The sequence below is a fragment of the Taurulus bubalis genome (genome assembly GCF_910589615.1).
Source record: "Taurulus bubalis genome assembly, chromosome: 4".
Lineage (NCBI taxonomy): Eukaryota > Metazoa > Chordata > Actinopteri > Perciformes > Cottidae > Taurulus > Taurulus bubalis.
This window is the reverse complement of record NC_136592.1, coordinates 2,567,962-2,589,051: the sequence shown is the minus strand read 5'-3', so window position 1 is coordinate 2,589,051 and position 21,090 is coordinate 2,567,962. Positions and strand designations below refer to the sequence as shown.

General features: G+C 40.3%; 2 protein-coding genes across 2 annotated transcripts in view; one reads left to right on the top strand and one right to left on the bottom strand.

Annotated features, from left to right (window-relative positions):
- adamtsl3 (ADAMTS-like 3) overlaps positions 1-5,487 on the top strand; it is a gene marked incomplete at its 5' end in the record, with an annotated part of 159,041 nt that extends 153,554 nt beyond the window's left edge. The window contains 4 exons of the mRNA XM_079217444.1: positions 1,369-1,573; positions 1,659-1,762; positions 4,366-4,580; positions 5,167-5,487. Of these exons, the coding sequence (XP_079073570.1) occupies positions 1,369-1,573; positions 1,659-1,762; positions 4,366-4,580; positions 5,167-5,285 (643 nt within the window). The 3' untranslated portion in view covers positions 5,286-5,487. The remainder of the gene's footprint in view (positions 1-1,368; positions 1,574-1,658; positions 1,763-4,365; positions 4,581-5,166) is intronic.
- Positions 5,488-7,002: 1,515 nt separating this feature from the next.
- tollip (toll interacting protein) lies at positions 7,003-15,121 on the bottom strand. The gene is made up of 6 exons (XM_079216769.1): positions 15,004-15,121; positions 13,446-13,595; positions 12,611-12,793; positions 11,476-11,628; positions 9,571-9,655; positions 7,003-9,373 (listed from the first exon to the last, which is right to left on the bottom strand). The coding sequence occupies exons 1-6, from the start codon at positions 15,034-15,036 to the stop codon at positions 9,150-9,152; spliced, it is 828 nt and encodes a 275-aa protein (XP_079072895.1). The 5' UTR covers positions 15,037-15,121; the 3' UTR covers positions 7,003-9,149.
- Positions 15,122-21,090: the final 5,969 nt, after the last annotated feature.

Genomic DNA, 21,090 nt, shown 5'->3' with positions numbered 1-21,090 from the left:
TAATAATAAATAAATGTTATTTAAAGAAAAATAAAGACTGGATTAAAAATTACAAATGCATAACAGAAAGCTTTTGAAAATTGATTATCTTGAAATAAAGTATGCGTGATAAAACATCCAAAAACAATTAACAATTAAATCAAGTGAGCAGTCCTGCACGTCTGTAACTTGTGTTATTGCACTGAGCATGCAGCAGTGATGCTTGATATATTAGTCAAGAGGGAGATGTATTACCTCTTTATTCCAAGATCCGTTGTTTAAAGAAATGTTAGATTATAACAAAGTTCTTCTTTGAGAAGAGCAAACCAGCACTGTATGGGATATATCTCAGGCTTTTATTAGAGGTAAATTCATTGCATATTTAAGCAAAAAGGACAATATAAATATATATATATTCACACCTGAGTAACAGAACAACATGTAAATATATTTTTAGAATAGTAGATAGTACTTGCCTCCATGGAAGACAATTATTCATTATACATACATTATACATTATTATATATACATTATTATTCAGTATTGTAATGGAGAAATAGTTGTAGTTTGTTTTATATTTGTCTTATTATATGGGTTCATTTTGAATGATTGTGTGTTTTTTAATTTTCATTATGTTGATGTAATAATATGAATAATATGCACTCAAATCACGGTGTCAAAAGGATCTGCTCACTCCTCTAGGATATAATGAAGTCTGCCTCTATAACCAAAGAAAGGGCCAAACATCAGGGGTCTTGGTATGAAGGAACATTCCGCCATCAGATCTCACCAGTAAAATAGTATAAATGACACATTTGGTGAAGGTTAGATCAAACCCTTGGCATAAGTGATATTTGTTTGTCCTATTTATATACCTCCTGTTAATTTGAAGTGAAGTATGGGTTCCACCCAGTCATCCAAGCTGTACCCGTTGTGACAGATGTCCAACAGAATGTTGACATGCAGAATTCTGCAGATACAATACAATTAACACATACACAAAAACACACCAATAAATGCCTTTAGAGCAGAACTTAGGCAGATAGCTTACATTCAACAGAGAGCGCTCCATTTTTTAACCACTTTAAATCCGGACCCCGAGACAACCTGAGGCTGAGAACAGTGAAACAAGGAACACAGATTTTGACAAATTCAAATATGTATATATAATGATATAATAAGCGTATCTTGATTTTAATGTTCATATTGATATTATTGTGTACTTTTTTCTTGATGCTTTGGCAACATTGTTTTATTTATTTTTACTTCCATGCCAATAAAGCCACATTGAATGTAATTGTATTGAGATTGTTCTATGTCTCTATATTAACAAGCAGAGCTATCTCCCATTCTGTTCTGTGTATTTCTTGCGTCGCGTCATCATTTCAGATGGTCGGCATCAGAGTGGTCGAAGTGTTCAGCCTCATGTGGAGGTGGCTGGAAAAGGAGGCAGGTCTCCTGTCAGCAGTTGGATGCCAGAGGTGCCGTGAGGACTCTGACAGCAGCTGCCTGTGAGAGGACCAGCCGGCCCTCAGACTCCGAGCAGTGCACCGCCAATAACTGTCCAACCTGGGTAGCCAGTGCATGGGGAAAGGTATGCACTCGAACACAGAATGATGTGTGTGTATGTTACACATGTAGAAAATGTAGCGTGACAATTCTATGTTACTCAATTTCAGTGTTCAGGGAGGTGTTTGGGCCCCACGGCCACCATACAGAAGAGATCTGTCATCTGCCATCATGCCAACGGCTCCTCGTACACAGACTGTGATCTCAGAGACAGGTATACACACATGTTCAAACACAAGGAAAATGCCTATTATTAATAGATCAGACTAATGACTATTATTAATAGATCAGACTAATGACTATTATTACCGTCAGATCAGTGTTCTTACACAACTAGAATAGAAACAGAACACCTCTCGCAAAGTTGTAACTGAAACTGGGGATTTAATAGCATTTTACAGCTAGATGTGGCAGAGCTTTTTACTGGATTGTGTTAGATTATATAGTGTACCTAATAAAGTGGCCAGCATTATTTTAATAAGATTAGCATGACATTTTCTGTTCACAAATAATTAAATTAATGGCAGGATTCCTGTTGTAGTATTCCTTCAAGTGGGCTTAAAAGAAACATACTCAACAAATGACTAAATAGTTTTCTTTTCAAGAGTGAGGCGAGAAGATGGATATCCACATCCTGTCTGTGTTGTATAGAGCTGGACCCAGGACATGGTTAGCCTAGCTTAGCATAGAGACTGGGGAAACAGCTAGCCCATATATACAGGTAAAAGCCAGTGAATTAGAATATTTTGAAAAACTTGATTTATTTCAGTAATTGCATTCAAAAGGTGTAACTTGTACATTATATTTATTCATTGCACACAGACTGATGCATTCAAATGTTTATTTCATTTAATTTTGATGATTTGAAGTGGCAACAAATGAAAATCCAAAATTCCGTGTGTCACAAAATTAGAATATTACTTAAGGCTGATACAAAAAAGGGATTTTTAGAAATGTTGGCCAACTGAAAAGTATGAAAATGAAAAATATGAGCATGTACAATACTCAATACTTGGTTGGAGCTCCTTTTGCCTCAATTACTGCGTTAATGCGGCGTGGCATGGAGTCCATGAGTTTCTGGCACTGCTCAGGTGTTATGAGAGCCCAGGTTGCTCTGATAGTGGCCTTCAACTCTTCTGCGTTTTTGGGTCTGGCATTCTGCATCTTCCTTTTCACAATACCCCACAGATTTTCTATGGGGCTAAGGTCAGGGGAGTTGGCTGGCCAATTTAGAACAGAAATACCATGGTCCGTAAACCAGGCACGGGTAGATTTTGCGCTGTGTGCAGGCGCCAAGTCCTGTTGGAACTTGAAATCTCCATCTCCATAGAGCAGGTCAGCAGCAGGAAGCATGAAGTGCTCTAAAACTTGCGTTGACCCTGGATCTCAGGAAACAGAGTGGACCGACACCAGCAGATGACATGGCACCCCAAACCATCACTGATGGTGGAAACTTTACACTAGACTTCAGGCAACGTGGATCCTGTGCCTCCCAGAGTCTGGAGGAGGACAGGAGAGGCACAGTGATGGTTTGGGGTGCCATGTCATCTGCTGGTGTCGGTCCACTCTGTTTCCTGAGATCCAGGGTCAACGCAAGTTTTAGAGCACTTCATGCTTCCTGCTGCTGACCTGCTCTATGGAGATGGAGATTTCAAGTTCCAACAGGACTTGGCGCCTGCACACAGCGCAAAATCTACCCGTGCCTGGTTTACGGACCATGGTATTTCTGTTCTAAATTGGCCAGCCAACTCCCCTGACCTTAGCCCCATAGAAAATCTGTGGGGTATTGTGAAAAGGAAGATGCAGAATGCCAGACCCAAAAACGCAGAAGAGTTGAAGGCCACTATCAGAGCAACCTGGGCTCTCTTAACACCTGAGCAGTGCCAGAAACTCATGGACTCCATGCCACGCCGCATTAACGCAGTAATTGAGGCAAAAGGAGCTCCAACCAAGTATTGAGTATTGTACATGCTCATATTTTTCATTTTCATACTTTTCAGTTGGCCAACATTTCTAAAAATCCCTTTTTTGTATCAGCCTTAAGTAATATTCTAATTTTGTGACACACGGAATTTTGGATTTTCATTTGTTGCCACTTCAAATCATCAAAATTAAATGAAATAAACATTTGAATGCATCAGTCTGTGCGCAATGAATAAATATAATGTACAAGTTACACCTTTTGAATGCAATTACTGAAATAAATCAAGTTTTTCAAAATATTCTAATTCACTGGCTTTTACCTGTATATACATACATATATGTATGTTGACATCGTTTTTGAAGAATTTCATCATTCTTCTGGCCATTACCAATCCATTCATGGACAGTGTGCCCTTCATCTGATTTCAATATTGGACAAACCCCACAGACGTATTACAGATAGAACTGTTCTGTAAAAAACAAACATGTCATTTAACCTAACAAGTGGATTTTGAAGGTTTTTACAGGGTTCATTTACTTTGGATAGACCCAGGCAAGCAATTTCCCCTGCTTCAAGTCTTTATTCTAAGACAGACTAACTGACTCCAGCTCTACTTAACAGTCATGAAACTGATATTGATTTCCTCATCTGATTTATGGCTGAGGAAAAATTATAAACGTATTTCCCAAAATGTTGAGTGATTCCTTTAATAAACAACTATATCTGTCTCTGATTATCGAAAAAAATAATGTTAAATTTGGTTGAAACTCTTAATGGGGTTTTCTGCAGAGGACACTAACACCTGCTTTGTGAAACAGGTTCCAGGAGATCTATGAAAAGTGGATTGCAGAAGAGTTCAAAAGTAATGACTAAAACCAAAACGTCTGTTTCAGGCCTGCGTCGGTGCGCAACTGTTCCTCTGACCTATGTGATGTCCAGTGGCGTCCTGGTGCGTGGCGGGCATGCACTGTCGTCTGTGGCAGTGGCTTTCAGTCCCGCAGGGTGGACTGTGTTTACCGCAGGAGTGGCAGGACTCTGGCGGACCAGCACTGTGCCTGGCTCCAGCAGCCCCCCACCTGGCAGCACTGCAACACCCCGAGCTGTGGGAGTAAGTGTGTGTGTGTGTGTGTGTGTGTGTGTGTGAGTGTGTGTCCACAAGGAAAATTACATTTTGTAAACAAGAAACTGTTTGATTTTATACAGGTAAAACAGTGTACAGTTTCATTGAATGAATGACTGAAATCTATTTAATCCCATGTGAATACTAAATTATTATTGGAAAATGCATGCTTCATTGTAGTTTACGATGAAGCATGCATGAAGTGGTAGTAATAGATAACAAATATGTCACAGCTGCATTTCATTACAGTTGAAAGTGTTCCAATTAATCTGTTTACCAAATAATTAGGGTTGATTATCAGGCAAGGCCTGTGGTCCCCCAACTAAGATGCCCATAATAGCTATAGGAATGTTAAGACGTTTAGATATAATACACATGAAATTATGTTCCAATTTCCAGTATAATACAAATATATAATTGAATTATTACTAAATTACACAGTAGTCCATTCCAGTACATTTCTAAGAAAATACAGCTCCATCAGTGTCTTTCAAGGGAATTATGGGACCTGTAAAATAACATTGCAAATACATTTTTCTTTAGTGATTATATCGAGTGTTTTGTTCACATGCAGGTGAATGCAAGGACACCACCCAGTACTGCAGTGTGGTGAAGAGACTGAAGCTGTGTTACCTGGATATGTACAAACAAAGATGCTGTGGGTCCTGTTCACAGGATCCGGACTCCCCCTAGTGGCAGCGAGCAGTCATAACCACTCTACATTTTGTAAAAAAGATGGACTTCATGAGACGAATGTGCAAATACTGAGAGGACATTGTCAATGAAAGGATGCACATCATCTATAAAAAGAACCGCACATATTTAAACTGGACGTGCTTCAGTCCATTTTTTCATTTCTTCAAAGAAATCTGAACAGCTTGGAAAGATGAAGGAGATTTATTTTTTCAAATTTGGACCCGACCTCCTAATATGAGGATAGGTGTTCCCGATGTGGATACAAAATGTTGGACTCTCCTGCAAAAACTGAACATTTAGTTTCGAGGGATATTCATTGATTATGTAATTTTTTGGTGGCCCAGCCAAATGCATTGTACACGTTCCACTGCCCCCGATAAACAGCCCTGAGGCACTGGGTCGACAGTATTGTCCGACCCTATGAGTCATGTCATGCTGATATAATATTGGGGTTCATCAAATTCGCAGCTTCATGAAAACAGCCCAGAACTATTGCAGTCATACAAACATACAGTATATTTTCTTTATTTATCTGTCAAATTGTTGTTTTTCGTTAGACATAAAATATTAAAGCAAAATTCCGGTTACAACTTAAAAAGAAAAAGAAAATCATAATTTTGACCATCCTTTCTACTCACCAATTTGCTTATATCTGGCAACATAGTAAAAGTGCTACATGAGAGGTAAACAGGGTGTACTGTCCACACCACTTTATTTGGAGGTAAGAACTGAAAGTGACTGCACCCATAAGGAGTGAATAATATTATTAAATATTGGTTATTATGATAACAATGATCAAAACTGCACAAACATACCCAAATAGTATTACATTGAAAGTACCATTTGGAATGTTGATACTGGACGATTCAGAAAAGGCCTTGATTACGTTCAGTGCCCTCGGGTCGAGGGATTAGGGCCAGGACCAGAAAGAGAGTCCAAGACCCAAAGACGCAAGGCTGATTGAGATTAGAATGAACTGGTAGTCAAGGATAGAAAGGTTGAGACAAGGATGGTAAGGATACCCCTATCCTTGGATAGGGGTATCACCAAGGATAGCCTGTTGGTTAGGGTCACAAACGTCCATCTTCTGCAAGAACGTTAGATGTGCTCCACACCCATCCACCACTCCAGCCTCCACAACCTTACTGAAAGGAAAGAATGCTTCTTTGCATTGGCAAAAATAGTGGCACAAATCATGTACTGCAGAATCATCCTGTATGAACATAATCCCTGGGGTTGCTGGGCTGGTAAAACACCGATGGAGCCACATATTCAAGCAGTGAGTCTTTTGTTTAATTAACAATTTAAAATCATAGATAAAAACACAATTTGGGATCAAAATGCCTACAGACCATCCTCTTGTGTGGAGGCGCTGGGTTGTAGTCAAATGTCACCTTATGGTGAGGCTTCAGTTGGGAGAACATGAATTCATATTTACATATCCATCAACGCCACTCTATTCTCACCCATGACAATACCGAAGCTTTTGTAAAATTATTTCGATATTACACGTGAAGAACAGAGGCAAATCACTGACTGGTCTACCAATGTGCTGCATTGTAAAATGTATTGTGTATATACTGTGTTCTAAGTGCAATATCCTATATTGAGTGTACGTAGATTGGGTGCGACTTATTTTCTTACTTATTCCTGGTTACGGTATATTTTTAACTCCTATTGAAGATCTTAAACATAAAGCACGAGTATCTGTTGGTATGTTTGCTGCCATTCGCCTGGTTTTATTTGCATGTGTATAAGCAAAATCTCCGATGTTTTATATCTCAATTGTGAAATTCCATGCAGTAACATGCATTCGTAACATTATACTGCTTTGTGGACTAGCAGCTGTACTGAGGGAATATGATGTAGTACAACGCATTATTGAGGCGCTTTAGATAACATGGCAAAGGAATAAAGACAATTTGATCACTTCATAAATATGGACCTAGTCTTTGCCTGCATTTATAAAAAAGCTCACATTGACCCAGCTCTTCAGGTAAATTGATAAGGGTTTCCTGAGGAATCCTTATTTGAAAGGGGGATGTATATGATTTAGTTGAGCATGAGTTTGTGGTAGTACAACAAATAAATCATCAACCAGTATGCAAATTACACAAGCAAGATGTAGAAACGCCAAGGTACCAGTCCACTCAGCCTCTCTGGTCCCACTATAACCAGTCCACTCAGCCGGTCTGTTCAGTATGATGTCATGGCGCTCACATGTCCCTGTTAAAGCGGTCTAGTCTGAAGCCTGTGGGAGATTGGTCAGATGTGTATATTTAATGCAATGCAAATGTTTTGTGAAGCTTAAAGTGTCAACAGAAGGCGTTGATTCAACACTGTTACTCACATAGTTGCCTTTCTATGGATTGTATGACTGTCTAACATTACTTAGTTTCAGAGATAATCCATTTTGCTGACCTGTTGATGAGGCTGCTTGCAGTGGGACCGCATGAGGGTGTTGAGGGTCAGGCGTCTTTCAACATGACGCCTTGTTGTAAGCCGTCAGCTGCTACAGGCATGTCACCGCTCCACCATGTCTCTAACTTCTACAGGAAGTGTATTTACTAAACCTGCAAATTCCTGACAAAGTACATTCATGATACTTGGATGAATAGATGCAGATGAAAAGCTATTTTCACAAGAATCTATATCTTGTAATCATCCTGATCTTCCTTTGGCATTGGTTATATTTCTTCGGGCTTGAAGACCTCAAGTGGCTTTTAAGCTCTCGTTAACATTGGACATATAGGGAGGGTATGTTGTGTTATTGGCTCACAGAAAGACTTCCCCTTCCAACAGCTGTCACAGGAGCCGATCCCATTGGTCGACAGCAGGGTTCACCCTGGACAGGTCGCCAGACTATTGCAGGGCTGACATTATTTATGAATTTAATCATTTGTCGGTAACAGAATCCCATGACAATGGTTTTGGAATCACAAGCGAAAAGACAACATCTCTTAAATGAAACCTTTGGCATACAGCACATTAGAATGAAGATCGTGTGTGTCAATGAAAAGCTGAAGGAAAAACAAACACTGCTTAAAAACCAGACTAAACATGTAAAGCTCTGCTGTCGGTGTTAGGAGATGCAGCTCATTCCATGAAGCTGTGAAGCATGAACAAGCTCCCGGAATCCATTCTTCAGGTCTCCACTTTACCCAAGTCCCTGTGGAGCGTTTCGGCCTACGGACAACATCCTGCTGAGCATCAAAGCAGGGACATCATTTTTAAAAGTTACTCCACAGTGTACAACAGTCTTCAGATCTCTTCTCTGATTAAAGTGGGTTTAATCTAAACTTGGCAAATAATTTGTCATCACTGTAAAAGATCCAGTTCAGTTCTAAACCCTAACCCCTTTAGTTGATTCTCAACACTTTCATCGCCATATAAAATTCTATATAATGTAATACATAAATTATAATCTGTTGGATTTCAAATACACTAAACATTTTACAGCAACATATGAAACAGTAGAAGTTCACTGCAGATTACTACAGACATGTTCTACACATCCAATGACAAGCAACTTCAACATGAACAGAAGATGGGACTCTGAACTCACCACAGCTCAAACCGTGGATCAGCTGTGATTTAAACCTCAATCATCCTGACATGACTTTCCCAAATACATCTGTCACTGATGGCATTTAAAACCAAGTAGGGGAGAGGAAACTGATCTCCGTGGGGACCAGGGAGTAAGCTTTGTGTGTGTGTGTGTGTGTGTGTGTGTGTGTGTGTGTGTGTGTGTGTGTGTGTGTGTGTGTGTGTGTGTGTGTGTGTGTGTGTGTGTGTGTGTGTGTGTGTGTGTGTGTGTGTGTCGGTCGTTGCTATGTCCGCTGGAAACTTGTGTTCTGCAAGTTAGAGCTCCTCGGCCATCTGCAGCAGAGAGTTTATAGCAGCGTCCTTGTTGCCCTGCTGTGCGTCCAGCACTGTGCGAACCACCTCTTGATCCAAGTTGGGGAACATGTCCTGCAGGGCCTTCAGGTCCTCCTCGCTGCACAGTTGCACCTGACCCCCAACAGCTGGCAGGGCGGCTGGCATTGCCATGGGCACCATGCCCTGGTTGTAGACTGTAGGCACTCCTAGCAATACAGGACACACACTGCTGATGTAACCAGATCAATGTAGCGGATTCAAGATATGGAAATGAACGTGGAGAAATCCAATTGCGACACATAATTACACATTTGTAGTTTACAAGCCTAAGCTCGTCTAGACCCACAGAAAATATGTAAACATGTTGTCACAGACAGAGTGTGTGTGTGTGTGTCTGACCGACCTGTAATGGGCACATATCCGACTCCTTGCTGATACACAGAGGGCATCAGGACCACAGGCTGACTCATCATCCCTGCTGGTACGGACTGTCATAAGACAAAAGAGATGAAGAGTCAATTACAACTTCTGAGTAAGTCATGCGATGCCATCGGGCACAAAAATATATACTCCCATATACTTACATTGGAACAGAGATGTCTGTAACCCAGCGAATGATTATTTTCAGGTAAATCAACATCCCAGCTCAAACACTTATATAGACCCAATTGAAATCATTCAGTCCTAAAAGTTGTAAAATGTGCTAATAGCTATAGTTCATGTGAATGGGCCTGAGACCGAGCTACTATTGCACAGATGCATTGATGCTAAAGACCCGGTTCATCTTATATTTAGAGGTTGTTTATTGTATATTTAGAGGTTGCCCAGTGTGGGCCTCAGTCACTACAGTTTCCGGATTCTGGTGAATTTTGCATCAATGTATGGTGGACATGTCTTCATTTATGTACGGGAAAACTCAAATTGTAGGCAACTGGTGACATTTCAAAATATAATGGAATATATTACAGTAAGGCTTTCAGGCATTCTGTATTGCTATATCAATATGTATTCTTCTGGAGACCTAGATTTCTCATTTAATACATGTAGGACTTACTCTTTTGACCGTGGTCGTATCAACTGGAGAGATATATATATATATATACATATATATATATATATATATATATATATATATATACATATATACATACATATACATATATATACATATACACACCACAATATAGGATAAGACCAGTATATTAAGGATAAAACCAGTATATTGAACATAAGAGACACAGAGCCCGGCAGTGATTTGTTTGTGGCATAGAACAAGTTCGCCCCCCCTGGCTTTAAGATTTAAATTGCTTATGTGTTAAAGCCACTCCAGAACTTAATTATGAATAAAGTAGTAAACATGCGCTCCACCCTTACCAGCTGCAACATTAAGCTGCAAGCCTTAACTTGTGATGCACCATCATATCTTAAGGATCTTATAGTGCCATATTACCCCACTAGTGAGCTGCGCTCACTGAATGCAGGGCTACTTGTGGTTCCCAGAGTCTTAAAAAGTAAGATGGGAGCAGAGCTTTCAGTTATCAAGCTCCTCTTCTGTGGAACCAGCTTTCACTTTCAGTCCGGGAGGCAGACACGGTCACCTTATTTAAGAGTAGACTTAAGATTGTTCAGTGTAAAAATATTTCCGGTTCATTATGAACCAATTGCAATCTTTTTCTGAGCACTTCACCCTTTTCGGTGTGACCGTTCCGAAAGCTTAAAGTCAAAAATCCATGAACTTTTCAGAAACGCACTGGTGATGTCACTGTAGAAAATTGTCGACTCTTGTTTTGGCCGTGTATGTCTATACTGAACTTTACACGTTGCACAGACAATATCCTAACAAAGACCAAACGCTGTGGGACTCGATGGGCCACGTGGAGACGGAATGTTGCTGGGTGGATGTGTTGCCTCAGACGGCTTGTCCTCCTCGCTCTGATGAGCTCAATCTGACAGCTGTGACTCCTTAGTGCTACTCAGAGTGATGTACTTTACCCTGCAAGACACTAGCCCAGTGTGAGGTAGATCAGATCAGATTAGATGAGTGTTCTCTCAAAATATGCAGACAAACAGACTATTCACAAACAGGCATCCTGCCTGATTGTGAATAGTCCTGGCATCACTGCCCCTGTCGGCGCAGCAAAGCTTTTCCTCCATACAGGATAAAGTGTTGCATTGCACATTAATGTCTTGAAGTGATCCAAGGAGTGCTGTAAAAAGTACAACAATGCGGACAACAAAACCTTTGGACTGTCTTTTTGCCTCACAGGACAAGAGGAGTCTGTCTGACAGGCTCTCTGGATCTACTTACAGCAAACGTCATCACCAGGTTGATCATGCCCTCCTTGTCGTCGCCCTGCCTGCCACTAAGGCTGAACCACTCATCCACCACACTGCCCTCCCGCAGGCCTTCAGGGATGGTAATGTGGGTCCATGCTATCCTGTCGTCCATGGAGAACGCTCTCTGGACGGAAACACATGGAAACAACATGGAAACAACATGCTCACGATGCACACATGCAAAAAGGAGGAGGGGCTGGTCCCTTAAACCTGAATGCCATGTTGTCAGAAGCTGTGGTTCATAGAAAAGATGTGGCTTAGTTTAAAGCCAGTTTCTGTAGCTCGAAGAAATGCACTAACTACCACTAGGGGGCAGTATCTACAACTAAACCTGCTGCACCCGTTGTGTACATTTACATCTTACTCTGTGATGGAGGCTAAATGAAGCGCAGTAATATACTTGCAAGAAAGTTACATTGAAATTACTGATTTAAAAGAAATACTAAAAAAAAAAAAAGGAAATATAAAAATACAACCTACAGTTGTTACAGTTAAAATAATACATTTAATGAATTACTTTCAGCCCAGCAACTAAACTATGAGTGGTGTTATGAAGGCAGCTGTCTTCTGAGAGGGAACCAGATGAAAATGATGTAATACTCATTGACAGGGACAACTGACTTTTATCAACCACCACACTTCATCGGACATTTCCATGACATGAAAAGGGGGAAAGTGGTTTTCCCATTTGTAGACAGGTTTACAATTTAAAAATAAGCGGAAGTTATAAATAAGACACACATTTCTAATCAGTTATGAAAAACAATTCCCACAGAAGTTTATTAAGGCCAGTACTGTAATGTATTTTTGGATTTTAACTGCTTGTATAATTTATAGCTTATATATAAGTCTCAGTGGGCTATAACCTTTAGTATGGGTGTACTTTATGTACTACTTTATTTTCTGATTTTCCTCAGCAATTAGCCAAATAGTAGATTAGAACAATAATAATTTGAAAAACTAGAACAGTTCCTATTTTTGTCATTTGCAGCAGGAAATGAGAGAACTGAATTTACAATTGTCTAATTATCTGTGTAGGTGCTGCAGTTCAGCTGGATCTGACAGACCAACAAGTCTGGCCCGTGCAACCCTCTCCACCTCCTCACCTCATCAAAAATCTCCAGGTAGAAGGAGTCCACCCCAGGAGGTACCGTGGACTGGATCACCTTGTTCCAGCGCGGGTTCTTGGCTCCGTTGTGAGCGGTTGGTGTTTCGTAGACTGCGTAGCCCAGTCGGATCCTACAGTATGGATCCATTCGAGTCATTCCATAGTTTTTAGCCAACTTGGCCTGTACAGACGAACAAACAAGGTGGTTTCAGGTGGTACATTCAATTTGGCTACTGTTACTGTTAAACTTGCCATAGTCGAAGTTGCATAACATCAGTTTCATAACGCAAGAATCCTAGAACCATCGTTTACCTGTGAAAATGAATCTCGAGAGTCACATTTTCGGACTATTTTTCGGAATATTTTTTCACCCCCAGGACTATTTTTCGGACTATTTTTTCCCGTGCACACAATATTTAAACACTCATGCCACTTAACATACACTCTAGCTTAAACACACATTTACATTAACGTTATCTGAGCACTTTATCTTATACTTATTTAATATTTGATTTAATATCATTGCACTGTTGTTGTCGTTGATTGTTGTTTGTCTAACGTCTAACATCTCATGTCTAATGTATGCACCTTCTGCCTAGAAAAATTCCTCGTTTGTGTAAATATTCCTGGCAAATAAACAATAAATAAAAGTTTTGGATTCTGATTCTGACATTGTCTGTGTGCGATGATACCTCCTCTTGTGTGAGTTAAGAAATATGTGTGGGTCGGTTTGTTTTGTGTCTGAGAGAGTTGTGTACATCGTAGATAAATTATCATCCATAGTGGTACAAATATTCAAATAAGACACAGTAATGTTTCGGAGATATGCTTACCTGGACCACAGTAATGCTGAGTCGCCCTACGGTGCCTATTGGGCCTCCGAACTGCAGCTGCCTGGCTGCCTGAGCGTCCAGCTGGACCTGCTGTTGCTGCTGAGTGGGAGTGATCCGAAGGAACTCCTGGGGAAGCTCCCCAATAAACACCTGAAGGCACACGTGAATAAATACAGGGATTTAGACTGACAATGCAAAGACCAAAAACACATCAGACAGATGAACAGTTAAGACTTGTTATACCTTGATAACTGCACTTTTTAAGAAATTAGGGTTAAAAATGATCCATGTGACTACATCACATATTAAAAGCTATAAACACGACTCTGCTGGTGCACTAAAGACAGGACTGAACAAACATCTTCAGCTGTCCAAAGATCATCAATGACCCATACAGTATATTTGCATCTTACAAAAGATAAATTAACCATTAACACAAGGACTCAGGACTAAGGTGGAAACAAGTATGATGTACTGTATTTCACTGGGTGATTAAGCTACAGCAGGGTATCACGATGAAATAAAGCAACCTCACGTTCCATGCTGGCCTGAGGTCAGCACATTGCAGGAAGTGTGTCTGTTGTGTTAATGCTGACTAGTAATAACATAAATACACAGTACATCATGCTTCAAAACTGCAATTCTTGCTTTCTGCCATCATGTACATGTTTATTATTATTACCTCATCATAATCATTCATGGAGCCTGCTGCAGCATAACATAAATGTGTGGAGCAAACTGCATGTGAAGAACGCAGCATACTTTTATTCATGTAGCAATACACAGACAGCCTTCATCTGTATTTAATAGGAAATGCATGATGAAATATCACCTCATTATCTCACAATTATTAGCAGCAATGAGTCTTCCCATATTGACATTTTCATTGGGATAAAAACAAATGATGTGGTCACTGTGTGTGTCTCATGTGATTGGAGCGACTGGATGCGGTGGCTCAGATCTGTGGGTCTCTGTGCCCGGGGGCCACATGTCTATACTGGAATAATAACACAGTTCTAACATATTGACGACGGCAGCACGTTACTTGTGTAAATACTCCCATCTCAAGTCACTCTTACAGTAGGTCCCTTTGAAGTGTAACTCTGGTATATATTTGGATTACTTAGGCCTACTTGCGGCTTCTTGGCTCACGTTACCTGCCCTGACAATAACTTTAGCTACAGGCAACAATCTCAGTAGTTACACAATTTGTATTCCTCGTTGTTGTTGTTGTTGTTGTTGTCGTTGTCTCGAGAGTTTTGCTCTGTGTCTGTTCCGGGTTTTTAATTGCCAACGTAATCCATGCACGAGCTGCTGTAGCGGTTTATTGACATTAACGAGAAACCCAGACTATCACCCTGGTTAACCGAACACACGTTATACCGGGGCGGGTTATTTGTCGGTAGTTGTCCGTGTTGTCCGTGTCCTGGTTGCTAATACAGAAGTTTGTTATTATCAGACGGTGGTAAACTGCAGGGAGGCTAGTTCCGCCCAGCTGGCTGGCAGGACCCTCACAGTAGTAGCTAGCTAGCTAACGCAGAGCGCTGCGTCACGTTACCTGTCCCCGCTGAGTGCTGATGGTGGTCGCCATGTTGTCGCCTGGGTGTCTCGGGTATCGTATTATAATCTCGAGTCTTCTTTAATCCAGACGTTTATAGCACGTCCGTACAATCGCTCACTCGGATTAATGTAGCGTTGAACCGGAAGTGCTTTTTTTTTCTTCAAATCTTTATTTACATCAGAGTTCCACAGCGTCACACAGTTTTTTTAGAATGATCACATTCTTGAGGAAAATATATAAATAATACTAGACAATGTAGTATAATGTATCTTACCACAATTTATTGATCATTGTGTGTAAGAATACTAATACATAAGAAACGTTATTTTAGATAGATACTTTCTGTAAATCTATATATCATATTAATGGACTACTTGATTGCCTTTGTGCAAGCCCTGTAAATAAACAATCAAGTATTAGTCTCTCCTACCAGGGATGCAAAGATACGCAAGGAAACCATGGAAGGAGGAAATGACAAATAAGAGATTTGGCATCTCACCTATAAGAATTGAATTACTTTAGGGTCCTGATTGGGCACCTTGCATGGTAGCTGTTGTTTTGGGTTTTCAGGTGTCAGAAATATGGAAGCCCGTTTCCACCATAAAAAAAGTCATGAGGTAAAGTCATAATTATGAGATAAAGTCATAGTTATGAGATAATAAAGTCGAAATTATGAGGTCATAATTATCTCATGACTTTATTTTGTATGGAAACGGGTTTCCATACAGCCCGCCCCTCCCCCCCAAAAAACGTATATATAAATATAGTTTGTACCTCATTACCAACACCATTACTATAGTATTTAGTGGAATAGAGTTATTCATCCATCCACAGTTTATAGTTCAATTATTATTATTATTATTGTCCGTCTGTGCGTGTCATGTCTGTCCGTCTGTATCATGCTGTCCATGCATGACGTGTCAGTTCTGTACACCGGTCCTCTGTAAGCTTTTGGCTGAGTAGAGGACCCTTTTCACAGGACAAATGTTTCGAACTTGGAACACATGTATTTATTAGTGATGTGTCCTTTCGTGTCGAGGCTTCGATGCGCGTGTCGAGTAATCCAGGTAGATTTTGGTGAAGTGCGTATCGAGGCTTGTCTCGATGACGTATGTGGTGACGTTCGAAGCCTCGCGAGCCGCCCGCACCACGTGACTGATTCAGAAAATGGTTTGTGTGTTTGCCGTGCGAATTGAAATATAAGGGGCAGCGAAACTCAATGGATTTACCCCTTCCTCTCTGTACCAGCTTCATGTGTGTCCGTGAAAGGGTATTTTATAAAGCAGGCGAAATAGTCTCAAAAAGCCCAGCACTGTGGAAAAGTTCTTATTTTTACTTAAAGAATTGTACTCATCAACATGGACTAGCAGAGCCGAGGCTCGAAACACCGATGCTCTGACTGAAAGTCGGATATTCTAACCACTGACCCAGTCACATCACAACCCTCTCCCAATTTGTTTCGAGTTTTGATTTTGACCCCGCCATTATATCATAAAGATAGACACAATAATAATAAGTTAATAATTGATGTATTGGCGTCACAAACATAATTTATTCAATTTAAAGCTTCACACACCAAAGCCATGGTGTCGTTATGATCACTCTGCCTGTTTTACATGTATTACATGTAATTACATGTATTACATGTTTTACATGTTTTACATGTATTTACTTGGTGGCGCAGTAGAGCAAATGAAGCCCCATGTAGCTTCGGCACATGAGCGAACCAATTGGATGGAAAGCTTTAATGCTTCAGGAAGCTTCATCTCGCCATCACTAGTATTTATCCTTATTTGTAGCCACAGACATGACACTTGTGCTGTCTGATGTCACACAGATAACATTACACAGGGCCATCTGAATGCCTTTCTACATTGAGAACAATAGTAAAAAGTAAAAAGAAATTCAACGCATCACACATTCTCCATTTTACTATTTCAATGCATAATTTGGTGGAAATTTGGAGACATCGTAGACCGCCTTGCTACACTCATTTAGCTAGCTGGGTGCAGATGGCATTAACATTGTTGGCTATTGTCACAAATACAAGAGCCTGTATAGAACATTATGGCTGTATTACCCTTGGCTCAAAACGTTTGCCAACACATCCTTGACTAACTCCATCTGCTAATAAAGACTGAGATGCAGTTAAAAGCTACGGAAAAGGCTAGCAAGTGGAACGTACCACCCACAAACTTATCATTACAATTATTTGTGTAATTCTCAGAGGGTTTGACATACAGACTCGTTGCGTGTCAACACTTTCTGACATTTCAGTGAATTAATTAAATGAAGTTTGTGTTCATTGATGGAGTTCTCACAGAAAAGGTTTCTCAAACATTTTATTTGTACAGAAACCAAACAACAGGGATCACATAGGCGTCTCAGAGATATTGTCGCTGGACTGCACTGCAGTTTATTGTGGGGCAGAAATCCAAAGCTTAAAACAATCCAAAACACACGAGCGACAGATCCCACTCTAAAATAAAAACATGCATGTACTTCAATGCAACGGAACAAAAGGCAACTTCACAGAAATACTTAAAAAGGCTCGATTGGTTTGTGTTCCGCTCCCATGAACAGGGTTCAGCGTGTGTACTGTAGTTGTATACTTTACCCAATATATTACAGGACAGGAAAATTCACTTAAATTAACCAGATGATTGTTCGGTCTTGCTGCAGTGGGAGCTCGATAGAAAATACATCTACTCCCGTTTGTCATGTCATCACAAAAAAGAAGACGACCATGGATACATTTTAGTGATGGTTATTTTTTTGTGTGGGGACGTCTTGCTCTTGGAGGAACACAAGCCCAATATGTCTTTAGAAAACACTAACGTTCCTCAGCGCGCACACATCCTCATTTGTATTATGTTTGTATCCTTTCCAAGTCTCTGTAGTTTTCCCATCTTCCAGACAGCAAGAAAAGTCAACTTGCTTAGACATCTGACAGGTTTCAACTATGCGACTAACATTCAAACACTTGACTGTATATGATGAGGTATGGCCACTGTTTTGTGATGCAGTTGTGAGAGCTGAATGACTTAACAAATCTTTGCCCTGCTTTAACTAAACATCACTCGCATAACTGCCAAACAGACATGATGGAAGAGCTAAAATAACAAAGTGTCTCAATGCTCAACTTCATCGAGCATTTGAAGATTTTCATAAACTGGTGGCATAGCAATGTTGAAACTTGTGCATACGATGCCACAACAACCTGCCTCTGCTCCTACAACTAGTCAGACCAGTAAAGCAAGTCCAATCAAATACTGATTGTGCAAAACATTTGACACCAGTTTATTAATCATTTAACTTAACAAATAAAATCACATTTTGCCAAGAATCTCAGTGCAGTTAAGTAAAAATAAAAAAGAACCCACATGCATAGCAACCTATGACAAAAGTCTCCCTCAGTGGATTATGTCCGACTCCACAAAAACAAAGAGCACAACAGCAGCCTGTGCTTGCAGTGGTCAGTCAACAGGCTACAAGTAAAAATGAATGTTTACACTGACATATGTGACCTCCTTATAACAGCACTTAAATGGGAACTCCCACAGATGATCCCTTAGCTAGCCTCGCATTATAGAAATATCTAACACATGATCACTAAGGTGCTTGATGAGTGATTCTAATTAGACAGATTAGCTGCTTTAACACAGAACACAAAAAACCCAGAGGCACTGGGAGGACTGCTCCACAACCAGATAAAAACAAAGTCAAAGGTCAGACTTGTGTCAAATGAACTTTGCAAAAAATCTAGTGGTTATGCAAGTCTGTTCTATAAAAATAGATTCTCTCTTTTCATAATAATTTGAATGTAAATTTCAAACATGTTCAAGGGGAGTCTTCCTAGTGCCTCTGTTGCAAGCACAGAGGAATTATGGTAAACAACAAAACCTCCTGGTAACTAATGCCAAACACAAGGTCAATGGTGAAATTGGGAGCATCGGAGAAGCGCAGAAGACAAGGACTGGACGATGAACTGTGATGCCACATCAACATGCTAGGGCAAACAGGAAGAGATCTAGAAAAAACAAAAAGACAAATGCAACAGGGAGACAAACCTAGGTTAAACCACAAAGGAACACAGACAGAAAAAGAAACCAAGAATGATCAGCTCTGTGTGTGTGTGTGTGTGTGTGTGTGTGTGTGTGTGTGTGTGTGTGTGTGTGTGTGTGTGTGTAATTACAGTGTAAACACTCAACAGTCAGTAGCAGGGACACCGTGAGGATGAACCACATGCTACCAGGAACAGAGGTGGATGACAACAGCAACACACACAGGACAGCCGATATAAAAAGCCTGCACAGAACCCGTGACAACATGCACGTCACACCAGGCCTGGAGGTGTGTGTGTGTGTGTTCTTAAATGTCAACATCTGATCAGCTGTGACTACAAAGTCCCTGATGCATATTCACTCTTTGGTATACAATATAGAGTATGTACACAATATACCAAACAAGTTCCAGTGCTGACATAATAGTGAGTAAATGGGACAAATTACACAAAACATGGTGACTTTCAAAACTAGTAGTACTGCGAGGTACTAGATAATTTGTCCAGGACTTTGCCTGATGTAAAACACACAAGATCACTATTTGTGCACATAGAAAGACAGGACCCACAGAAACATGTTGGAATTCATTTTTAGAATAAATTATGCTTCTTGTGTTTTTGGAAAATGTATATTTTATTTGGATGAAGGCATGTATGACAAAGGGGGTTCTAAGTCTGTAGCAGCACTGATGGATCCTACACACACAGTCCATGCCACAATGACACAAAGTACACATCACCAAAAGGAAACAAAACAAAACAGGCAAGGAGAGCACACACACCAGGAGATCAAATGGAATTGTTGGACTTTACATTTGTCTTTCAAAATAATTTCAATTCAGATAAATAATTAAGGCAATAAATAGTTCCCCAACACACAGGGGAAGTATAAAACCTATATAAAAATAGAAAAGGCATAATAGTTTAAATATACATCTTGACAATTGTCTCGGTTCCTACTTAAAAAAAACAAAAAAAACATGTCTTGCCAGTCTCAGCAACTAACACGTTGCCTTGAGCAATTTGACATTTATATGAATTATCCAATCACAGAAGGGATTCAGTGAGAGACACAGTGGTGTAGCCCTCCATCGATTAGCTAGTAGGACAGTAACTGAGGGATGTGGAACCTCTGACCTGTCACTCAGAGTGCAACAGCACAGGAGGAGCGCCACTAAAACATGTTGTGTTCAGTCCTCGAGAAAAGTCTATATTTACATGCAATTTCAACTGCATCAGTTTTTCCCCCTGATAAAGAAAAACAGAGTAAATGCAATGAGCCGACTACTTGACAAAGGTATTATATCCATGTCATTCAGAAATGAATTCCAGCCAATGTCTGAAATCAACACAACCCACATGCAAATGTGTCGCCATCCACCAGAGGCCACATGGGAATTAGAATTAGTAGATCCTCATGCGCAGCTTGACACCTTGTATGGCGCCCTCTAATATCAGTGTATTAATGTGTCAATGAGTGAATGTTAGCATGTAGTGTCAAGCACTTTGAGCTATATGCAATTCCATTGTCCATAACATGCATGAATGTCATCCTCAGATGGAACGCAGTAACAGGGGGCAGTCCTGTCAGACCCCAGAGCTCAGGAAAGAAGAGCTAACAGAGCAACTGTTACGGGTTCAGTGGAAACCCCACAGAACAGGAACAAGCTTAATCTAACGCCACAACAGCCACTGATCTAGAGTCTGCCTGCACAACACAAACACAGTGTACAAACAGAGATCAAGGACACATGTATGAATGGCATGTGCATGTTGAAGTGGAGCTCCTCCTTATGCATGATGGAAGCTTCTGTGCCGTACCTTACTTTGAACCTGACAACTCATTTCTGTGTATATCACATACAATACCTGTTTCAAAGGATAATACAGATATTGAATACAAATGTAGGGGAAGCCCACCCATTTTGGTTTGTGATAACGTAAAAGAAAACCTATTCATAATTTTGGTTTACTAAACAAACGTGGCGGCTCTATCTACTGTCTTTTTTCAGGAGCGCTAT

Coding starts and splice junctions, on each gene's coding strand:
- tollip (XM_079216769.1), bottom strand. CDS start 15,036: ATGGCGACCACCATCAGCACTCAGCGGGGACAG. Junction 11,629..12,610: donor ACCTGGAGATTTTTGATGAG/GTGAGGAGGTGG, acceptor GTTTCCGTCCAG/AGAGCGTTCTCCATGGACGA. Junction 9,374..9,570: donor CGGATATGTGCCCATTACAG/GTCGGTCAGACA, acceptor CTGTATTGCTAG/GAGTGCCTACAGTCTACAAC.